General features: G+C 41.1%; 1 protein-coding gene across 1 annotated transcript in view; it reads right to left on the bottom strand.

The window, feature by feature from the left end:
• Window positions 1–13,633: 13,633 nt before the first annotated feature.
• Window positions 13,634–23,063, bottom strand: part of EBF2 (EBF transcription factor 2) — a 193,039-nt gene continuing 183,609 nt past the window's right edge. The window contains exons 15-16 of the mRNA XM_057724418.1: window positions 19,747–19,914; window positions 13,634–14,249 (exon numbers count right to left, since the gene is read on the bottom strand). Of these exons, the coding sequence (XP_057580401.1) occupies window positions 14,218–14,249; window positions 19,747–19,914 (200 nt within the window). The 3' untranslated portion in view covers window positions 13,634–14,217. The remainder of the gene's footprint in view (window positions 14,250–19,746; window positions 19,915–23,063) is intronic.

Genomic DNA, 23,063 nt, shown 5'->3' with positions numbered 1-23,063 from the left:
TGGATGGGCTCACCCGTGTATCCGAGGAGCAGGTCTTGGCTGGCACCTTCGCTTGAATTGTAAGAGGAGTGGGATGCCTCCAGAGTCCTAACGAATGGGGAGGGGTGTTCCTTGTCATCCCCTGTGTTCTTTGTACAGCCTGAGGCCACCAAGGTGGGGGCAGGATGAAGGGGAACAAAAGAGGCAACATAGGCCCCCTCTGCTCTAAGCCTCAGACTTTTTTTTTTCTCTTGGATTTCTCTTTGTGTCTTTTGTCTCTCTTTCTCTTTTTTGAAACCACTCTGTGAAGGCATAATTGACATACAGTAAACTACATGTATTTAAAGCATCGTCTTTGAAAGTTTTGACATGTGTAAACCCCCATGAAACCATCGCTAATCAAGCAAGTAAATACACCCAGCCCCCTCCAAAGTCCCCCGATGCCCCTTTGTAATCTTCTGAGACCCCCAGCAACCACTGATCTGCTTTCTGTCACTGTTAGGTGAGTTTGCAGTTTCTAGAATTTTATAAAAAGGGAATCATAAAAGAATGTCATTTTAAAAGAAAAGATTTATTGAGATATAATTGGCATACAATGAAATTCACTGGTTTTAAGTGTAGTATTAGGGTTCTCCAGAGTAATAGAATATATACATATATGTCAGAGAAAGAGAGAGAGATTTGTTTTAAGGAATTGGCTCATACAATTGTGGGGCTGACCAATCTGAAATCTGTAAGGTAGACCACTAGGCCAGAAACAGGCAGAAGTAGACGAAAGTCTTAAAACAGAATTTCTTTTCCTGAAAACCTGTTTTTGTTCTTAAGGCCCTTCAACTGATTGCGTGAGGTTCACTCACATTATTAAGGGTAATCCGCTTTACTTCAAGTCGACTGACTGTAGGTGTTAACCACATCTACAAAATACCTTCACAGCAACAGATTAGTGTTTGATTCAATAAATAGGTACTTTCGCCCATAAATTGACACTCAAAACTAACCATCACAGGGTACAACTCAATAGTTTTAGTCTCTTTATTTACTAAAGTTCTGCTCCATCACCAAACCTAATTTTATTTATTTATTTATAAATTTATTTATTTATTTATTTATTTATTTATTTATTTATTTATTGGCTGTGTTGGGTCTTCCTTGCAGTGCTCAGGCTTTCTCTAGTTGCAGAGAGTGGGGGCTACTCTTCGTTGTGGTGCACAGGCTGCTCATTGTGATGGCTTCTCTTGTTGCGGAGCATGGGCTCTAGGTGTGCAAGCTTCAGTAGTTGCAGCACATGGGCTCAATAGTTGTGGCTCATGGGCTCTAGAGATCAGGCTCAGTAGTTGTGGCGCACGGGCTTAGTAGTTCCACGGCGTATGGGATCTTCCTGGACCAGGGCTCGAACCCATGTCCCCTGCACTGGCAGACAGATTCTTAACCACTGTGCTACCAGGGAAGCTCACCAAACCTCATTTTAGACAGTTCCATCACCCAAGGTCTTCAACACTTTTTCCCTTGGATTTAGCTTTCTTTATCTCTTTTTTGTCATCAAGGTCATCAGCAGAAAAGGGAACAAAGCTACCTCTAGCAAAGGTTAGCAAGGCTTTTCCATAATTACCTACTGTTTGTCTATGACTTATCAATACATTAGAATTATAAAACAATCACTCTCTAATAAGGGCCAATTCCTTGATTCACAGTCAAGAGCATTGAATCCCACTGATGGGTATGGACTTCTGCCCTGTGCTGGATGCACTCACAGGAGTCATCTTGTTTGATTCTTACCATAACCCCACGAGGTAATCAGGGTTCAGCCCATTTTGCAGAACAGAGAATGGAGGCTCAAGAAGGCCAAGAGCTGACACAATCAGTCAGCAGACACACTGAGATGTGAAAAGGCCTTCTGATTCTAAGTCTTCCCATTGTTGCCCAGCTACCCACGTTAGCTGCTCTGTGTTCTTTAAAGAGCCCGATACAGCATCACATGCACATGACTAGACTTTGTCAGGTTAAAGAAATGCTGTGAAAGTCCTGAAGGCAGGAAGCTTGGTTGGGACCTGAGAATACAGCTTCACCTTGTAATTCCACACACACCCGAAAAGGTCACCACTAAAGGGCTCCAGCATATTTAGGTAGCTTTCTTTGTTACAACTGTTGAAGTTCTGGGTTTTTAGAAAACTAGTTTAGAGCATGTGAGAGAAAGCATCCTTCCCAGACTGAGTCCCTCTGGTCTTTCTATTACCAACAGAGTCCTCTGTTAGATAACGAGAACGCAGTGCTTATAGGAGGGACCTGGAGCCTTTTGCCTAAAGCTTTGTGTCTCCTTTGCTCCTTCCCTGCCTCCTCCGGCTGCTGCCTCTGCCTCAGGCTCCTCCTCTGTTGCTCTGAGGAATATCAACATGAGGCTCCATATTCTGCTGTCACTTCCCAAGAATGGATGCCATCCAACACATCTATGTTCTCACAAAGGAACAGCCTCTCTTCACTCCCCACATCAAAATATATCCTGCAGGACAGAATCTCTATGTTACTTCCTATTTCTGTTCTCCTGCTTGTGCCTGAGACCTCTGAGCATTTACTGAGCTGAACTTTTCTTCAGCATGGCATGCAGTTCCTTGCCAGTATACACTGCCATGTTAGAAGATTATTCTGTTCTTTAAGAGCACATCCATATTCTATTGCATATTTGAAAGTTGCTCAGAGAGTAAATTTTAAAATTTCTCATCACAAGATAAAGAAATAACTATGTAGGGTGACAGATGTTAACTAGACAACGTTGTGGTGATCATTTCACAATATATACAAATATAAAATCATTCTGTTGTACACCTGAAACTAACATAAGGTTATATGTCAATTATACCTCAACTTAAAAAAAAAAAATCAAATACATGCCATGTCGTCTCTTTGTTTTATCTCTTCTTCCACTTCCTGATGTTCCTACTTAAGCAAAACAAAACAAAACGAGAAACAAAAGTCAGCCAGTTAAGAAAGAGAGAGTGGTAACTAGACTAGAAACTTTACACCATGCAAATTAGCATAGGCACACAAATATGGGGCCCTTAGTGAGTATGGTATGATTCAACATAGAAGAAAAATGTAGTTTCATACATGAACATTTCCCCAGGCTTCTGGGCACAACATCTTCTCTGCCATCAATACGCCTACCCTGCAAGCCTGCAGAAAGGGTCGATTTTTAGAAGGCTTATTATACAGGAAGAAACTTCTTTTTGGTTTTCCTGCAAAGCTAGGGTAAGTTTCCCAGAAGAGGTGGTTTGATTTCTGTTCTCACCTCTTGCACACTCAGTGAACTCCAGAAAGTTATATATTCTTGGGTCTCAGCCCACAAATACATAAGGGCAGTGGAGACAAGAACCAGTTGCTTTAAGTTCTCAAAAATAAGAAAATGAAGTCACCAGAGCATCACTTAGTAGGTGATTTTGTGACTTATGCTATAGAACTCTGTACGTCCTGGATTTTCTAGGACAACCCAGTTTTAGATACATTTATAGCTGTCAAGTCATGAGTTTTGATTTTCAGCTTACAAAATATGATCACTTTGGTTATAGCTGAGCCTGTGCTTTGTGAGGTCATTTTGGGAACTAATTTTTCTTGGGTGGTGTCAAAGATGACTCTGAGTTCTACCAAACTATATACTAAATGAGTCATATTATTAAGATGATACAGTGCAGTTACCAGGTGTTTCTGCTAATAATTAGAAACATATTTCTCTATTTCATAGAACCAAGGAAAGGAAAACATCACCAGGAAAATGTTACATGTGGGGACAATTATTCAATAGGTCCTTGGCTGGGATTTGTGAATATGGACATAATTCAGAAGCAAAAATGAAATACTGGAATAAGACATAGAGATTTCTTTTATCAATGCTGAATTACAGAACACAGGAATTAACATTCAGCCAAGTCTTGATTATTCAAGGAATGATGACCCAATTTATAGTTTACCAAGCCTTTTCTTCCCCTTTCTCCTTGCTATATAGTCCAGTACTTCTCAAATTCAAGTAATATATTTGGAAGAAAATCTTTAAAAGGTCACAGTGTTTCTTAAATGACTTATATGATAATTGTATTAAAATTTACACAGAACTATAAAATCTAAGATTAAATTTCTTATGCTAAACTAAAATTTAAGATTAAGTTTGTAGATGCCGTTTTAAATAAAAATAATTCATAAAGTAAAAACAATCAAAATCATGAAATCAATAAGTGGAATATTAACAACATTAATTCCCAGAAATGGGTGATGCTGTTTAGCTGAAATCTTTCCTTGGGACCAGAAGCAGACATGAACCAAATATTAGAGATTAGTGTTAAAGATTTGCAACTCCCACCTCATCCCATAGGATGTCGTACTCCTCCTCCAGAGATTTATAAATCCTAGCTTGAGGAATACTGCTTTTATCCATGTAGAATTGAGTTTCTTTTTCCAGTACTATTTTTCCAAAATCTGCAAGAGTAAAGAAACAATGTGAAACCAAATGGCTCAGATATCCTTCTTGTTGGTAAAAATTGTCACTAAAGGGAATGTAGGGTGATTTGTAAATTTCAATTAAATAAACTTTTGACCTCTTTTCACTGGTTTTTCATCACCCAGGCTATTAGAGGATTATCTATAATAGTGCATCTCCAGAAATGCCTGCCAATTGCATAGAACTGGCTGTAGCATGGCAGGCAGACACACGTCTTTTTCCAAAGACTCCCACATTGATTTTTGAATGACGGGAACACATTTATTAGGACTCACTTACATTGTAAGTAGATCCACTTGAAGGAGCATCCAACTCATGTATTGTGATGTAAATGGTGCTGTTCCACACCCAGCACTTTCATCTTCTAAGTGTTTCACAAACACTGACTAATTAATAATCCCTCTTTCAGGGCTGCCAGGGAGGAGCTGTACAGAAAGAGTGATGGTGGCTTTCCAGATAAACACGTGCTAATTTTTATCCCAGGCTAAGGAGAAAGAAGCAAAAATGTATAGAGCTGACACTTTCACGTTCATTATTTTATTGAAACTTCAATCTTGGCAGGAAGAGAACCTTGGCGTAAAGATCTTCTTCTCACTGTTTTTATGGAGGGATAAACTGTAGCTCCTTATGATAATTTTCTGATAGTTATACAGTTATAGTAAGGGATGGAGGTGGGATTTGAACTCGGGTCTGCTCGTTTCCAGTGCTCCCACTCTTTCTGCCACTCCACAGGGTCTGGAGTAGAAGTTTAGCATTTCCACTGTATTAGTTACTGTCACTATTATTGCCGACAAGTGTTATTAAGATTTGGTGACTCTAATATTTCAAATTTAGGTCACTGTAATCTTTGAGACACAGAGCTCTATGCAGCTCTTCTGCTCTTTCTTGGTGCAGAAATGGTAAATATTTGGATTTGACGTTAGAAGTCATTCTGATCTCATTCCTGTCTTAAAAGCAATTTTTTGTGGGTTCAAACTCTTGGACTTGCAAACATTTGGGATAGAAAACAATGCTTGCTTTGTCCTCAAAAGTCAGATCATGACACACCAGATGTTCTGGTCTATGATAAAAAATTCTCAGCTTTTAATGGAAGAAAACATAGACTGGTGATTGGGACACACATCCTTTACTCTTTTTTATTATCACTTAAAAAGTACTGGGACTGTGGCTTCCTGGGAGTGGTACACCCAAGGATGCAGAGTGCTGGAGAACTGTTTCCTGGGCATGGGGCCTATTGTTCTACCCTCATTTTTACTGTTGGCTCAAAAGGTATCCATGGCCAAATAATGGTCTCATTGCAATTCACTCTTTTATCTCCAGAACAGACTGGAGTGAACCTTGTACTCTGACTGCTTTCCTTCTTAGCTCCTGTCTGAGAAGCAGCTAGAACCGTGTGAGAGGAAGATGTTAACTGATTCCAAGGCAGAACCAGGCACTATAGTTTTGCTCTTTCAAAGATGATGAACCAGAGAGTACTGAGTTTCCATGCAAGTTCCATCCTTGTACTGGCCAGTGGGAAAGCTAGGGCGCAAACCTGAGTCTGTAGGACTCGAAAGCCCGTGCTGAAGCTGTGGTTTTGAATTCACTGAGCCTCTATCACATGTAGGCATTTGACATATTCATTTAATTGTTAATTTTTTATTGAGTGCTTCCTGCTCAGTACTAAGTACTTTATTAAGTGCTGGGAATAGAGTAGTAAACAGACCAAAACCAGAAAATTATCATTCATGGAGCTTATATCCTTTAATGTTCATATATGTTTTCTTTTAATCATAATAACAATGATACATATATACATACAAAGAGGTATAGATCCTTAGTTGTGTACGTCCTTAGTTATGTAATCTTCAATAAATCGCTGCATTGGGTCTTGGTCTTCTCAAATGCAAAACAAGGAAAATAACTTTATGTATGTGTGTGTGTCTCTGTGTATAATATACATATGATATCCGTGTGTATATACGTATACACATACATATTCGTATAGATGTATAGTTGTTCTTGGCTTGCATTTGAAAAGAATAAGACTTGATGTAGTGATTTATTTAAGATTACATAGATAAGGATAGTAGAATTCGAATTTGAATCAAGATCTCTGAATTCCAGCCATTCCCATTTTATCATACTGCCTTCTATGCATATGATTTATGGAAAATAGAGTTTTACTATTTAAAGTGGGATCAGCTTTAGGGGAATAACCAAGAGCACCGATGGCATGACAGGGTCTGTGCCATTTCATCACATTTCCAAGAGTCAAGCTATGGGTCCCTTTTTGTGTTCCATTCATTGTAACAGATTTCAGCTGGACAATCACTTTTAGTAGTAGTTTGGGGAATTACCTGTATCTTTGTATTTGGCAGAGTCCAATGGAGGAAGTGAAGAATGTAGCCAATGAGCTGGGCCCCAAGAGCTGGTTATCAAAGGTAATCTACAGGGTCAAAGGTAGAAGGGTGGTAGCATGGAGTTTACAGCCCTGTGCAACAATCTCTTTTTCGTGAATTACCAAGATGCAAGGCAGAGAATATGAAGATATTAGATAAAAATGCTATCATAAGACCTTTTCCATCAATTCCCACTCAGAATCACTCAAAAGAAAATAAGGACATGAGAAAGAGAGGCATGAATTTCATCTTTGATAAAACTAGAAAGTTTGGTTACCCCAAAACACAATTAATGAGGAAGGGACAGCAATGGCAGTTAAAAGTCAAACAGGAATGGGTAGAGACTGAGAAAGGATGCTTCAGATGCTAAGGTCAGACAGAGCTGGCGGGATAAATATGACTATCCTAAGGGTCAAAACCAGCAGTCGCTTGCTGAAACAGTTGGAACAAACATAGAATCTGATTGTAGAGACATCTCTAAACCCCTTTTGACAGAGGCGCAAAGCACAGTAGGCAAGACTGATGAGGGAATTACCCAAACAAGCCAGATGTATAAGAAGCAGCCAGTTGGTGAGGAAGAGTAGTACGCATTCTGAGCAATTGTACAACTGCTGGTTTATTTTGCCCAAGAAGAAGTAAAAGCTAAAAGAAGTCTCCCCATTGCCCACCGTGCCACTATTCTTGTGTACGAGCACATGCACATCTCTGAAATAAGAATTCCTGCTGGCCTGGTGAATGGTCCTAGACCCTCCGCTCTCAAACTTCTGGCAAATAGCTGATCCAGGAAAAACTCACTTCAATCAAAGATGAATGTTCTCAAAGAGGTATCTAAATATGATTTATATACATAGACCATGAGGGGGAAAAAGAGAAAAAAGAAAAAGTAAACAAATGGTAGGTAAAGACACTTACCTGGAAAAAAAGTCAGTTTTCATGGAGCAGATGATAATTCTGATCAAGTTCTTTGTGATAATAATAATAATAATAATAATGTAACAAAATAATTTCTCTGTAAAACAATAGCTCAAAGGAGAGATGCAATAGCTCAAAGAAAATAAGCAATACAATAGAAAGTGATAGGATATAAGGTGGCATGGCTTATGAAAAAGTGAGAGGGAAAAATAAAACTATCTAAGAAATTAAGGCCACATGAGAAGGATACAGAGGAGGACAAGAGTGAGAAAAGCAAGCATACAAATGCCCTAAGAGCTAGTGGGAAGCAGCTGCATAGCACAGGGAGATCAACTCGATGATTGGTGATGACCTAGAAGGGTGGAATAGGGAGACTGGGAGGGAGGCTCAAGAAGGAGGGGATATGGGGATATATGTATTGATACAGCTGATTCGCTTCATTGTACAGCAGAAACTGGCACAACATGGTAAAGCAATTATACTCCAATACAGATTTGAAGAAAAAAAATACCCTAAGAGTCAAGAGTGGCTGGAGAGAATGTGAAAGAGATGAGTGGTGGATATTAGAGATCCAGCATATGCATAACTGGTGTCTCTAGCAAGAACAGCCAAAATAAAGCAACAGAAAATATATTTTAATATTGTACTTAAAGAAAAACAGCAAGAAATAAAAGATTTGAATCTACACATTGAGGAGGAATGCTGCATCCCAGGGGGAAAAAATTACACAGAACAATCAACACTAAGACATATCCCAGTAAAGTTATTGGACTTCAAATACAAAGAAAGACTCCTTTGGGCAGGCAGACAAAAATACCAAGTCATTTATAAGCAGAGTGACCAAGTGCCAGTTTACTTCTGTTTTCCAGGCATAATTATTGTGCCCCTTTCACTCTCAAAAAGTGTCCTGACTTAGAAAACAAATTATAGGATTGCCTTGCTTACATGAGAGCAATAAGAGAAGAGAATGAGAAAAAGAGACATGCTTCAGACATCATAACAGAAGCATTCGACACTAGAAGGTAGTTTTTAAAAACCCCTATGAAGTCCTCAAAGAAAGAGAGTGTAACTCAGGAACATTTTATACCCGACTAAACAGCCAATCAGATAGAAATAGAGTAACCATTTTTTTTTGTATGTGTGAATGAAAGAGTGTAATTCTCCTGAGTCCTTCCTGAATAAACTGTAGAAAGCAATCCTCAGCTAACCAAGAAAGAAACGGAGGAATTGCAACAGATGTGCCCCAATTTAAAATCATCATATCTTTTAATTCCCTGCAACATGTTTCTCTCTTTATTCCGTACTTCAGCTAATGTTATCACAAAATCCAGTAGTCTGACTAGCAAACTGGGAGTTATCCTAGTCACCCCATCTCCTTCATTCTCACATCTAACCAGTCATAAGGTCCCGTCAAACTGCAAAGCTTTCTCTCAAATCTTTCCTCTACTTTCCATCTCTATTGCCAAGCCTTAGTGCAGGTATAACTCACTCCCGTCTGGATTATTGCCATAGTCTCCTAATTGCAGGAGTAATTTAAAAACATTTGTCAACTGGCATCGCTCAGATACTGACCAACCAGAAAGATACCATTCACAGCGATGGTCCAGCACACTGGTCCTTGTCAGCTGTCTTTTGTCCCTAGCCTAATTGGTCTCCTTGGCTCCAGTATCCACCTGCCCCAATCCATAACCCACACTGCAGTTATTGTGATTTTTCTATGGCATAAAGTAGATCATGTCACTCCTTGACTCAAGTTCTTTCAATAGTTTTCCATTACCTACAGCATAATCCTATGGACAAAGATTAAACTCTCTGGCATGATGAACAAGGTCATTTAGGACCTAGTCCTCACCCAGTTGTTAAAGCTTCAAATCTCATCACTCTCACTTTCAGTGCCCTACAACCACTCTGAACTTCTTGCAGTTGGGTGAGTTCACCTTCAGCTCTTTGAGATTCAAGTCAAGTGGCATATCTGGAATAGGAATGGAATGTGCATTCCCCTAAAAGGCCTCAATTCTGGTGCTGGAATAGCATCTGAGCATCAGAGGAATCCACAGAAGTTCCAGGGCCAAGGGGCAAAGTGACCTACCTAACAGGATACCAGCCTGAGATCTTTTATTCCTAATTTCTGTCTCATTTTGAGTTTCCTATGTTTATTAAACAGCCAGTCACTTTATATTGTAGACACACTTCTTTTTTTTTTTTTTTTTTGGATTAGCTGACTGACAAGATAGTCCATAAAGAGTGGATTCTCGAAGTGATACTATTTCCTTTCATTTGTGACAAATCAGCTACCTCTCCCACATGCCAAGGCAGGGCTACCTCTAGGGATCAGAGTTCAGTCTCTCATTCACTCATTTAACAAGTATTCATTGGGCATCTCAGGCACTGGGCTCTGTGCTCCGCATCCAGGATTGAGACAGATATGGGCCCTGTTCCTATGAGCCTTCAGTCTAAAGTGGACCACAAATGAATACAGATTACGACAAGGACACAAACAGAGTCCAGCTAAAGAGAACAGATGGAGAGTCTGCATGGTCAGAGGTCAGCAAAGTCCTCCCTGAGTAGATGCTACTTAAACTATGGCCTGAAGGCTGAGAAGGCACCAGGTGAAGACCCGGGGCAAGCACAGTCTGGGCAGAGAGCTGGTCAACACGTTAAAAAGCAAAACCACAGTGGCTTTCTCAGAATAGTGCTTGGAAATAGCATCTCATCCACTTCTGCAAAGAACACAACTTTTGTGTTCCTTGCAGATCTCTGTACCCTTGTAGAAAGAAACCAGGTAGTCCTATTATGAGAATGCTTGCGAACTGTCTAGTGGAAAAATCACATTTGGAATCACATTCTCCTCCATGCGCTTTGTGAATTTCCCTTTACTTGCCTTTGTCATCATGGTCTTCCCCTCTGCAGTGCTCACTGCCAACTTCTACTGCAACATTTCTACCATCCTTTGAAGGCCTCATCCAGCCCTGTCTCCCCCATGGAAGCGTCTCTGACCACTCCAGGCCTCTGTGATCGCCGTCCTCTCTGAGCTCCCACAGCACTTCTATCTTCCTATACAAGCTATTTGCTATTAATTATTTCCTTCCAGAGGTATGTGTCTTGTTCTCTTCCTATGATCTAAAAATAAGCGTCACGTCTATGTCCAGCCTCCAGTTCTTCACCCAGTGTCTGAGGGACCAACTATAATATTTGCCCAATTTTGCAGTTTCAAATCTAAGCAGACTACCCACCCACCCTAAGAATTCCATACAGCCAAAGTCCAACATTGGAGGTAGGATCGTCTGCGTTTTTATGAAGGGATTTGACTAGATGGATGCATAAATAAATTATACAGAAAATGGCCTAAAGTCATACATGTTTTCTCCCCCAAGTCCGCACCACAGAACACTTTCCACGTAAGCAAAAGCTGTCGTCAGATTTTCTCAACCAGAGCTCAGGGACTAGCAGCTATGAGAAAACCTCCAAACTGAAGAATAAGTCCCAAACTCAATTGTTTTCCACTTCAAAAAAAAAAGGGGCCAAGTTCCAATTATTTTTACAGTACAAAAATTTTATTTTTTGTTAGGATAATTTAAAGTTTAAAACTGAAGTAGACATATTCATTTTACAAACAAGATATTCTTTCATAAGTAAGACCATTAAAAACAGTAAACAAAAAAGCTGTCTTTACAAAACGCTCTGTGCATAGCAACTTTATACTGTATATAACTGACAAAGCAAAACGATAAAATGAAACTATACAGTTTGAAAATGAGGCCTTACTGTACAAAAGGTAGAGAAGGGGATGGTTTTTAAACCATGCATATTGAAATGTGCAAAGAAAAACTGGGGGAAAATACGATGCTATAACAAAAAATGAGATAAATAATGAAATAAATTGTCCCTTGAAATGAAAAATCTTAACACAGCTCCTTTTACAAAGATAGGATAGAATTTTTAATTACCTATTGAAATACGTATTCCAAGTGGCACAAAAATAACCTGGGACTGGAATGATTTAACAGCAATGACTAAAGAGGACAAAGTAGCTTTGTTTTTAATTTATTAGTACACTAAAAATCATCCTTACACACATTTGTACACTTAAATAGGTCTGTCGCTGCCGAGGTTCTAGCTGAATGGTCAAGGATGTCTGGTATTTAGTTACACACATTTTTCGGTGTAAAGCTACCAAGAAATTCTACGATCATTTTGAAGACAGTACTGTACTCTTCTTCATGCAAGAGCAAAATTCACAGATTCTAAAAGCAATGCTACTTAAAAAAACATTTCCTTCTGTTGGATTGGCTCGAATCCAGGTCTAAACATGCTTCATTTTGTTCTGCCTTGACTTTTGGATGATGTTTGTCATCCACACTCTTCCTCTCCCATCAGTTTTCACTGGGGAACGTTCTCTTGTGTGTTTCCCGGTTTTTGTTTGTTTGTTTTTGGTGCTTTAAGCCCTGACTAGGAGGGACAGGGATGGTCAGCAGGAATTGAAAGCATGCCAGGTTTCCAAACCCTTGGATTATCATGTGCGTAGAAATAATATTTGGGCCATGTTGGGTAGTTCTAGAATAGATTAAAGGCAAATAAGACCATTGGGGGTTGAATAGGTGTGGGCAGATGGAAGGGAGGCAGAATTTATGAAGTTGTCCAAAATTGGCTGAGATGCACTAACGATGTTTTTCCAGGAGAGCTACATTAATTTCTAATTAGAACCCCTACCGAAAACCCCAAACCGAAGTCTTCGTATAGACTATACTGTGGTGCCAATGAGTCAACCAGGAGAAACCTGGCCTGGAAAAAAAAATGACACCCTTATTGGCAATCCAGGAGAGCCTGGATACCTCTCCAGGGTCACACAGGCTTTTAAGAGTTAGCCACATGTTAGCAGTTCCTGCAAGGTTTCTCCCCCTAAGAGCTAGTCCCAGAACTTACAAGAGCCCATTGCAGGCCTGGAGAAATGTACTGTTTGGAACACAGATGCCTCTACTCTCTGACCCTGCTGAAAATCTAGGTTTCTATTTCTCTGAACATCAGAAGAGAGATTTAGGGCTTTTAAGATGCCTCTTCCACACCCCATCACATTCTTGCCTGAAAACTGTGTAAATTGAATACGTATTTTTTTCAAGTGAGTTGAATGTCATGAAAGGGGAACTCTGCAGTGAGCAGAAAGGTTGTGAACATACTAAGATTGACAGTGAAGTGTCCGAGAAGCAGAGTCGCCTTCTTCAAACCCTGTTTCTGAAGTTCTGTGGGTCTTAAACCTCTGTGCGAAACCAGGTAACCAAAGAGGAGGGAGCATGTGACTCTGATGAGGAAGATTCCACAGGGGCCACTTAGTTGGGAAAGTCACATGGCTTCGGCTGTCTTTAAGGTGAGACCCGTCTTTCCCCGGGATGCAGAGCCGGGGACGCACTAAAACATGGGAATCCTCTGCCCTGCTCAGGGGAGAATGTTGAATGCTAATAATATAAATTTAAAAAATTATATATTCACAAAGAGTGAACACCAAAAGGGACATGTAGACTATTTAGAAAGCAGACGGAGCTGGGAATGGATTGATGGGTTTGCGTATTTGTGTACGTGCACGGACTTGCTTCTTTGTTTCTGCATCGGGTTGTTCTATATAAGGTACATGTTCTTGCCTGTGGGTCAATAAAATGATGGAAAAAGAGGGGGATGCAGGATGGGGAATAAGAGTCTAGTAAGTAACTGCAGTAATAATCACACACCTTTTAAACTTGTTACTACATGTTTGCATCACTTCCATTTTACATCAGGAAGAGAAATTCCTCTCTCTTCCAAAAAAGTCTTAATTTCTACCTCTACTTACAATAAGTTACACGTTTATTTATTTAAATAATTGTAAAACATTTTAAAATTTTTCCCCTTTTTTTGTTTTTTTGTTTGTTTTTTTTTTTTTAAGAGATTAAACTATAAGCAAACACACATACAGCAACATTTCATCATTCGATTCAGGTTTCGTTTTAAGAAAGTCTTCCATGCTGGTACCCTGTTTTGTTCAATTTTTTTTTCTGCATAAACTAAATTGGTATCTGAAAGGCTTCATAGAAAATAGAAACTTTCAACTTTTTTTTCCTACAAAGAAAAACAAATAGTATCCAAAATATTAAGCATGAGTCGTTTGCCAATTTTTTTTCTTAAATATTTTACAAACATAGGAAGGTGGTTCTCATAATGTTCATAACAAAGAATTGCATCTCCGCTCTTAGCACTGACTATGTCAATGACATCTTTTGTCCTTGTTCCCGAGCGGGTCAGTTTGTGTAGCTACCATTAGAACCACACGAAAAATGCAAGACCAGGTAAGAGGCAGCTCCTTGCAAACCCAGATCTGTCCATCATGTTCACTTGTGGTCATAACTCTCCCCAGAGAGCTCCTAGTGCTTTCTTCATCATTGGTCCATCAGAGTAAGTAGTGTTGTGCTATAAGAAAGCAGTTCTTCCTCTTCTTTACATTGGGGGCACGACAAGTCCGGTCATGGCTGCAAGGAAAGAGTGGCACAGGCGTGAGACTTCGACTCTTTACATTAAAGTCTAGAATCCGGAGAGAGGGACAGGGGATGGGGTGGACAGTCTGGTAGCATCCAAGGTGATGGTGCCCTCAGCTGATATGGGAAACCATTTTCTCCCGGTCTGGTCTGGAGCAGACAGCCAGTAAGAGGCACCAAAGCCTTACTGAATCACTGAAACATAAACCAAGCTTGTTGAAGTTTTGCTTGGGAGGCCCAGAATTATGTTTTGTTTTATATTAATGGGTTGTATACACGACATAAGAGACATAAACATGTAAACTAAATTGTAATATATGTGTAATATATTTTTCATTATTAGACTAAAATAATTTCTAGATTATACAATTTCAAATCACTTAGTTGGAAAAGGAAAATAAATTCCAGGTACCAAGCCTACTGAATCACTGACTAGGCATCATTTACAACCAGTCGGACTTTCTCTCCATCCTAGGTTTCTAGCCATCCTAGCTGAAATTTGACGAGGTTTTTTTTTTTTTTTTTTTCCTATCTTCATTTGGGGCTCACTGCTGTATGTGATGTCCATTTACTAAGGGATGCTTAGCCACTGAAACAGAGACTTTAGTTCCTAATTTAGGAGTCACCCCAATCTCTACTCTTTACCCCCAGTCCAAGTGCAGTATCCAACATCCCTCCATCTAGTCAAGAGGAAACGGAAAATGCCTGTCTGGGCGCATCAGGTCCAAGGTTTCCCCTCAATATGGGAAATAAAGTAGCGTTAGCACAATGTGGGAAAATCACACAGCAAAACGCTTCCTCTGGCCTTGGCTTTCAGGTGATGAACCCACTGAATTTTCACTTTCTTGGAAGCTGGCAAAATAGTTTCCTTGTGTCCAAACTTCACAATGCACCCAGAATTTGATCCTCTGAGTTTTATTGTATAAGCCTCATCTAGAGGGCTTATCAAACATCATAGAAGCATTTTGCTGAATGGTGTTCACTAAGCTTATAAGCAAATGGCCAAAATTCTTCCTGCTTCTTCCAACACCTCTTGCTCCCCCACCCCTCCCCTCCCCTCCCCTCCCCCCTTCCCTCCCTCTACCCCTTCTCTCCATGCCAGCTAGTCTTCTCAGGCAAAATTGTCAGCTGTCTATTTCCCTGCCCATACAGCCTTTATTGAATGTTTGTGAGATCTGGATTAAGGTCTTACACAGCTAGCAAAGCCTTAATTATTTTTGCCTGTATTACTATATATTGAATCGATGTAACTTTTCAATAAAGGCAGTTCAATTCTGGACACTCCCTGATGATTTGGAGATATAGCAACCCTGGTAATTATCCCAGAGTGTAGGAGGTTTATTTTATTCTATTTTTTCTTCCTGGAGGGAGCTGGAAAATGAATCTGGCACATAGTGCATACTATTATCTCGACAATCTATACTCATCAACTGTGAATGCCTGATAAATGAGGTCGGAGGTGGGAAAAATGAACACTGCACGTATAGCTCCCCGGCAGTCGGTTTTGGGCTTACGTTTTCAACTTTAGCTTGTCTCTTACACTTCAGACTCATCAGCCCCTTCCTTTTCCTGCATCCTCAGTGAGTTATCTAAGGAGCTTATTGAAAGGGCAGAGCCTCTCCAAGAACAAGACCCACTGCATGTCTGGAGAACAACAGATTTCATGCATGTTCCTTCTTCCTGGTCTCACACCAGGCACCAGCTGGGCTGGACTCTGCTCCCTGGCGACCCTGACTTTTTGCTTGTAGGAACCGTAGCCAACAGACAGAAAGCAGAAGTTAATTGGGAGAATGCTTAACTGCATTTTGTCCGATTTCTTTTTACCTTTGCCATTTCGTGGGAATGTAATAATCCCTCTTCGGTCCAGGTGGAAAGTAGGCACGAGTGAACGGTGAAGTGAGGAGCTATACTGTTTCTGTCCCCGGAGAGACAGCAGGCTGTCAGAGCGCAGGCTCTGGGGTCAGAATGTCTGCGTTCATCAGTCACTGGCTGTGTGGCCCTGGGCAAGCTCCTTAACTAAAAATGGTGATACCAGTATGACCTTCCCCTTTGGGTCACGTGATGCTGGAACAAGATACTTCATATAAAGCGCTCTGTTCAGCATCCTGCACGTGGGATCCAGGTATGGTCAGCAAGTCTTGGAGAGTGTTGGCTGCACAGTCCCTGTGCAGGTGACTAAGACCTCACCTTAGAGCAAGTGGAGAAAAGAACGTCCCTCTCAGCCTGTGATCACCCTCCACCTCAGACCACATTTTCACTCTCTCATTGTCCGTCCCTAAAGAGATGGAGTGTCCTGCCGCTCAGCCCCCTCCACCCCAGGATCCCTTCATTCAGGGACTGCGGGCAGTGCATTCAAGGTCAGCTCGGCTCTCTCCCTCTCTGCACCAACGGGACAGCTGGTGATGCTGAACCTTGAACTGCTAGTCACCTGGTCCTAAGTGAGGAAGAACCGGAGTGAAGGCTTCCGGAAGGCGTTCTTTGTCATCCCAGTCTCTCTCTGCCAGGCTGTATGAAACATTCTTCACCTTTCCTACATTTTTGCACACGCTGCTTCTTAACCACCTTGGGAGAGCGCGATCCGCTCTCCTGTTTAACAGACTAGGAAACTGAGGCTTTCGGATGGTAGTGACTGGTACGGATGCACGCAGCCTGCAATGTCTGCTGAACGTGTCTGCTGTTCTTCCCACGGCTGGTAGTCTTTGAGGTTCTCCTTGGAATTCTCTCTTATTTCTCCACATACTACTTTATATTTTCAAAGTTCTTTCTAAGCTTTTTTAGTCTCCAGTTCCTAATTTAAGTGTTCTTTTCTCCTTCCCCTCCACCTTTTCCTCCCCGAGCTCACCTCTTATCCTTTTCCTCCTTCTTAAGGTTCAGATCACCAGGGAAATCTGGAGAGAGTTGTAGGACTGCAAAGAGGCCCGGGACTTCTCAGCAGTTCTGTGGAAATGAACTAGAGCCCAGGGCCTGTGTCTGTGTGTAACCAACCCAATCGTCACTCCTGCAGACACAGTTAAGTATATGCCACTCAGCCACTCTGTCACCGGTGCTGATATAAGCTCACGTGGCTGAGGACCCTAGAAGGGGGTCTTCTGGCTATTTCAGCTGCTGCTGCCCCCACAAGGAAACCTCGCTGTGACCACACAGACCGTTCCAGCTCTTCGGGACAACTCCACCCTGACCGGTTGACACCACAGGGGACCTTGGGCATGCACCCACTGGCAGGGTAGGGATTCCAGGCCATGGCAGGCAGTGAAAAATATGTCCTGGCCTCCCTGAGGGCCGAGAGCTGGACAGGCCCCACAGATGGGTCTCCCTGGACAGCACAGACCCAGAAGATCTGAGTCAACCAGCTCTGCTCCCCCAACTTAGTCCCTGCATGAGAGAGGGGCTGGGGAAGGGGTGGCAAGTGGCAGTCTAGTTGCACTTTTCTTCCTCAAAGGGAAGCTGAAAATATTTGCAAGAGTTGCCTGGAGTGAGGGAGGGGCTGTACCCCTCCTGTCCTCCTCCCGCACCTGCACTTGCCCTGAGTCTTTCTTGGGCCTCTCACTCTGCATTTCTCCAATGAAACCTGCATGGCCCCCACCAGGTTTTTTTTTTTTTTTTCTTAATTTTTATTAGAGTATAGTTGATTTACAATATTGTGTTCGCTTCTGCTGTGGAGCAAAGTGAATCAGTTATACATATACATATATCCACTCTTTTTTAGATTCTTTTCCCATATAGGTCATTACAGAGTATTGAGTAGAGTTCCCTGTGCTATACAGTACGACCTTATTAGTTATCTATTTTATATATATTAGTGTGTATATGTCAATCCCAATCTCCTAATTTATCCCTGCCCCCTCTCACCCCCTGGCAACCATTAGTTTACTTTCTACATCTGTAACTCTATTTCAGTTTCGTAGGTAAGTTCCTTTGTATCTTTTTTTTAGGATTCCACATATAAGCCATATCATACGATATTTGTATTTCTCTGCCTGACTTACTTCACTCAGTATGACAATCTCTAGGTCCATCCATGGTGCTGCAAGCCTGCCAGGTTTAGGGACATGACTGAACATATAGAACTTGGAAAGGAGAGGCATCATCACTGAAGGGGAGGTAGGGAAGGGGAAGATACAGCAAAAATTCAGCCATGTTTTCCTGTCCCAGTCTGGAGGTGAAGCCATTGTGGGAAAAGTTCTGAGTGTGTCCTCTAATGATGGGCTAGAAACCACTGGTCTGTGATGGACATGGGGCAGGTGGAGACACTTAGCTACAGGCTGAGCCTGTTTCTCTTTGGATCTGACATCTGGATAAAAAGCAAATATATATATATATATTTTTTTTTCCTTCAAATATACAGATGTTTCCAACTACTCCCATGCTGGGTGGCCTGCAGACCCAGCTGCTTTGTCTAGTTAGAAGCAAAGGAATTTTCAGGGGCTCTTCTGAGGGCTGGGCTTTCAACTCTTATTTCACAGTTTGTCTGTCAAGTCACTTGACTTCAAAGAGATACCATCACTCTAATGTAGAACGTGGCAGGAACCTGACGTACCTCCCAGAGCTGTGCTCGGCCACAACGGGTGAATGCACCCTCACAGGTGTCCGCAGTGTCCCCTGCGGAATCATAAAGCCACTAGGCAGATGCCATTCCAGGGACAGCACAGCCCATCCAAGGCTTTGATCCACAAGGGGTTAACCAAACTTCTGCCCTCTTTGGTTTCATCCAACACTGCTCATTGTGAATGTTTTTCACGTCAAGATGCGGGGAGCAGCCTAAAAATAATGTGGGTCGTCAGGCTCCCTAGCGTTCAGCAGTTTCCAATTTGCTCTTTTGCCATCAGCTGCCTCCCATTCACAATGAGATGATTAGAATCTCATGTACTCATCACATTTGTGGTACGTCATGTCATATTATATTTTAGGACATTGCTCAAAAATGGGTTTGACGGGTGATATTAATGCTTGTTCTTAGACGCAGTATGTCTTTTTTTCTTTCTTCCCTACCCCGCCCCCAATCAGGCACCTGCTATCAATCTGACCAGCATGTAACCAGAATTCTAAGGATTTGCTGGTTGCTTCTGATGGATCTTGTCCATTTGTGCCACGGGACTGGGAATGCATGGCAGATGGCAGGCTGGTTAGGTAAGCAGTCACCACCATGTGGCATCTGCCTTGGTGGCCAGGCACCTTCTGGGAAATAGCGACATGGTTTTGTGAAAAGCAAGGTCTGGGGAATCCAGACACTCCTAGAGAGTATATATGGCTTTACCATAGTTAATTTGTGTCCTTGCAGAGTTGTCTGACTTCCCTGTTATTCCCCCATCTTGCTCTTGGCTAGAGAACTAGCCCAGTTGTACAAGTCATTCTGGTCCCAGGATGGAAACACCAAAGCATCTCCTTGTAGGTAAATGACTAGAGATACAGAAGGATGCTGAGCTGTTTGCTCTTACTTTGCTGACCCTGTGGCACATGTGTCATGCTACTCCCAAAGTGCTGCCTTGCTTACCTCTGAATCCATTTCCATTGCCACTGGAGCAGGCGGGTGAAGGGGAGCCTTGAGGCCTGATGACAGGGGCAAAGGCACTCTTCTGTTTGACAGCAGGAAAAACTGAAGAGGAAAACGGGAGGATGGAGGATGTGCTGGAAGATCCAACAGTGGGACTTGATGACATGACTGGAAAGCAAAGGCACAATTCTTTTTAGAAAGAGAATGCTCTAGGGGTTAAGTTCTTCCTTCAGTACATGGATACAACCTCTACACATCGAATGAGAAATTACAAATTTATTCCAGGCATTGTGTCTGATTCCAGGGATTCAAAAAGAAGTTGAATGTGACAATGTCCCTGCCCTGTCCCTGTGGGAGGAGTAGACAAATAAAACAACTGATGGGGCGTCGTCCTATTGGAGGAGTGTACACCAGGCTAAGGAGATACAGAGGGCAGCGTGCTTTTCTGCCTGGGAGAGTGAGGAAAGCATCAGCAGGAGGTCCTATTGTGATAGGTCTTAATCTACAAGTAGAAGCTCGACAAGAGAAAGCTAAGACCAACATCTGAAAAATTAGCAAGTCTACTACAAAACAGAAACCTCTTTTTCTACCCTAAAAAGTAGTCCTGCCTGGGAGCCATGTGCCTTCCTGGCAATTCTCAGGGAGCCAGAGGTTTGATCTGTAGGGTTGGCATCTTCTCGGAGCACACCATCTCTGTGGGCCACTTCCTCATTAAATGTAAAAGTTTATTAACATTTAAGAGATTACCTCCCTCTCCCTCTACTTTCAGAGCTCCTGGGAAATAAAGCTGCAAGTCAGCCTCCTCTGATGTAACGTGTAGGAAAAAAACACCAATATTAACATTAAAATGAGTTAAAGGACTTAGCCAAAAGCTAAATGTTGTGATTTCCAAGAAAAATAAGGCAATTTACACAATGAAGTATGCCACCTCTGAATGTCAGATACTCCACCGAGTCACATCATACAAGAGAATTTTCTTCTAGGTTCAACTTGCTCAAGAAAGGGGTAAACTTGAGTTCAGAAGGGTAAAATTGTTAGAGATAGCATTTTATAGTATAAGGTCAAGTTTCAGGGACTCATTTTAGTGCAATGTCCAGAATTCTGAACTGTCCAAGTCACACAGCTTGTAAAAGAATTACTGGAACATAAGGCCGTGATAAAGGACAGGAGTGCTAACTTCTGCTTCATATCATCAGCGGTCTAGACACTCTACAAAGTATATCTGAAAGTGAGGACATGAGTGTGAGTTATGGTTCAAAGACCAAATACAAGGTGAATTGACAGTCCAATGTTCTGATGTCCTGTGTAAGACTCCATCCCCATTTCCCCCCTCTCCCTATAAAGATAGACCTTGGGCTGTGTTCACACAATTGCATACATAAAGCAGTCACAGAGCATGCCTCCCATACGATGTCTTTTACAGCTGAACTACAAACCAAAGACTTCAAAAAAAAAGAAAAAGAGCTTTATCTAAAAACTGCTTATCCTGAAGTGGTCCTGATTTGAAAGGCAATGCAGAAGGAAGCATCTGAATACATCTCGGTCTTTCTGCAAGTAATATGAATCAAAAGAAAAAAGCAGTGGTATATATAGAATGGATAAACAACAAGGTCTTATCATATAGCACAGGGAACTATTCAATATCCTGTGATAAACCATAATGGGAAAGAATGTGAAAAAGAATGTAGATATATGTATAACTGAGTCACTTTGCTCTATAGCGTAATTAACACAACATTGTAATTCAACTGTACTTCAATAAAAAATAAATTTTAAAAAAATTGGAGAAGAGGATAAAATCCTGAAAGCATCTCATGTAATACTTGAAAATGCAAATGAAGAAATGTGGCTAATTCGCTGTTGTTATGGGAGAGGATATAGGTTTAGGCATTGAGAATGGGTCTTATTCATGGTTCCAAGTCAATCTCTTCTAGTCTTGGTTTTAGCATCAATGAAATGTTTGTGTGTGTGTGTGTGTGTGTGTGTGTGTGTGTGTGTGTGTGTGGGTGGGGGGCGGGAAGGTGGGTCCTCTTCTCTTTCTGTGAGGCACAGAATTAGAGGCCACAGGAAAGCAAGCACTCAGGAGCCACTGATTCTGCCCACCATCCAGTCTCTGCCATTATGTGAGCCATGCAGGCACCAGAATGGCAGCTTGGTTTCTGAGTCTGCAGTAGCAGAGTCTCCCCTCATACACCACGATCGAGGAGGGTTTTTATAATGTGAATTAGGCGCACGCACACACACACACACACACACACACACACACACACACACAGACTCGATTCCATTTATATTCAGCATACAACTCACTTTTACAAATACTTCTTTTCTAGTAACAGATCCAAAATCATGCTCATTAGTGTGGTTTCCTCTCAGTGGAAAAGGAGTCACTTCAAGCTTCACCAAGTGAAGGACTGTTACAGAGTTGAATAAACACAGAGCTGTAACATGCCCGTTTAAAATATTTTTAACAAAATTTTTGTAAAATGTCAAATTATATCCAAATTTAAAATTTAATGTGGTTATAATAAAAATCATAAAGGAAATTTTAATCGGTGTATGTCAACAAACATAACTTCTATATTTGTCTATTTAAAAAAACAACAGCACTGTAAGAGCCAGGAAGTTTTGCTAAAAAAGTTTTTAAGGAGGCATTTATCTTAACGGATGTTAAAACTTATGATAAGTCTACACCCATGAAATCAGTGTTATACTAGCATAGAAACAGGCAGGCAAATCCTTGAAGAAAATACAGTCCAGAAACAGACCTGAGTGTACATGAGAATTAAAACTTAATAAAGGTGACATTTCAAATTAGCGGGGAAATAAACACATGGGAGCAATACACTAGCTATTTGGAGACAAAATTTAGAGTGCTTCCTCGCATTAAACTCGAAAGTAAATCTAAGCGGATGAAAGAGTTATTTGTAAAAACAAAATTATAAATGAGCTAATAGAAAAATTAGAGAGTTATGTAATTTACCTAATCCTTTCAACCCCAAAGCCTAAACAGCACACCATAAGACGTGACAAAAAAAAAATTCTGTAACATATACAGAAAAGGCAAATGACAAATTAGGAAAAATATCTATCATGATTAGTTAGATATACTCAGATTCTCAGTAGCTAATAAGTTTTTATAAATTAATCAGAAAACATCCCACTAGAAAAATGGGCAAGGGATATGAAAAGGAATGTCACAGAAGGAAAAATGAAAATGACCAAAAGGCCTTTATAGACCTAGAAATGGTCAAACTGATTAGTAATCACATGCAAATTAAAACAGTAATGAGATGTTATTTTTCACTTGCCAAATT

Source organism: Hippopotamus amphibius, chromosome 2, assembly GCF_030028045.1.
Source record: "Hippopotamus amphibius kiboko isolate mHipAmp2 chromosome 2, mHipAmp2.hap2, whole genome shotgun sequence".
Lineage (NCBI taxonomy): Eukaryota > Metazoa > Chordata > Mammalia > Artiodactyla > Hippopotamidae > Hippopotamus > Hippopotamus amphibius.
This window is presented reverse-complemented; position numbering and strand designations above follow the sequence as displayed.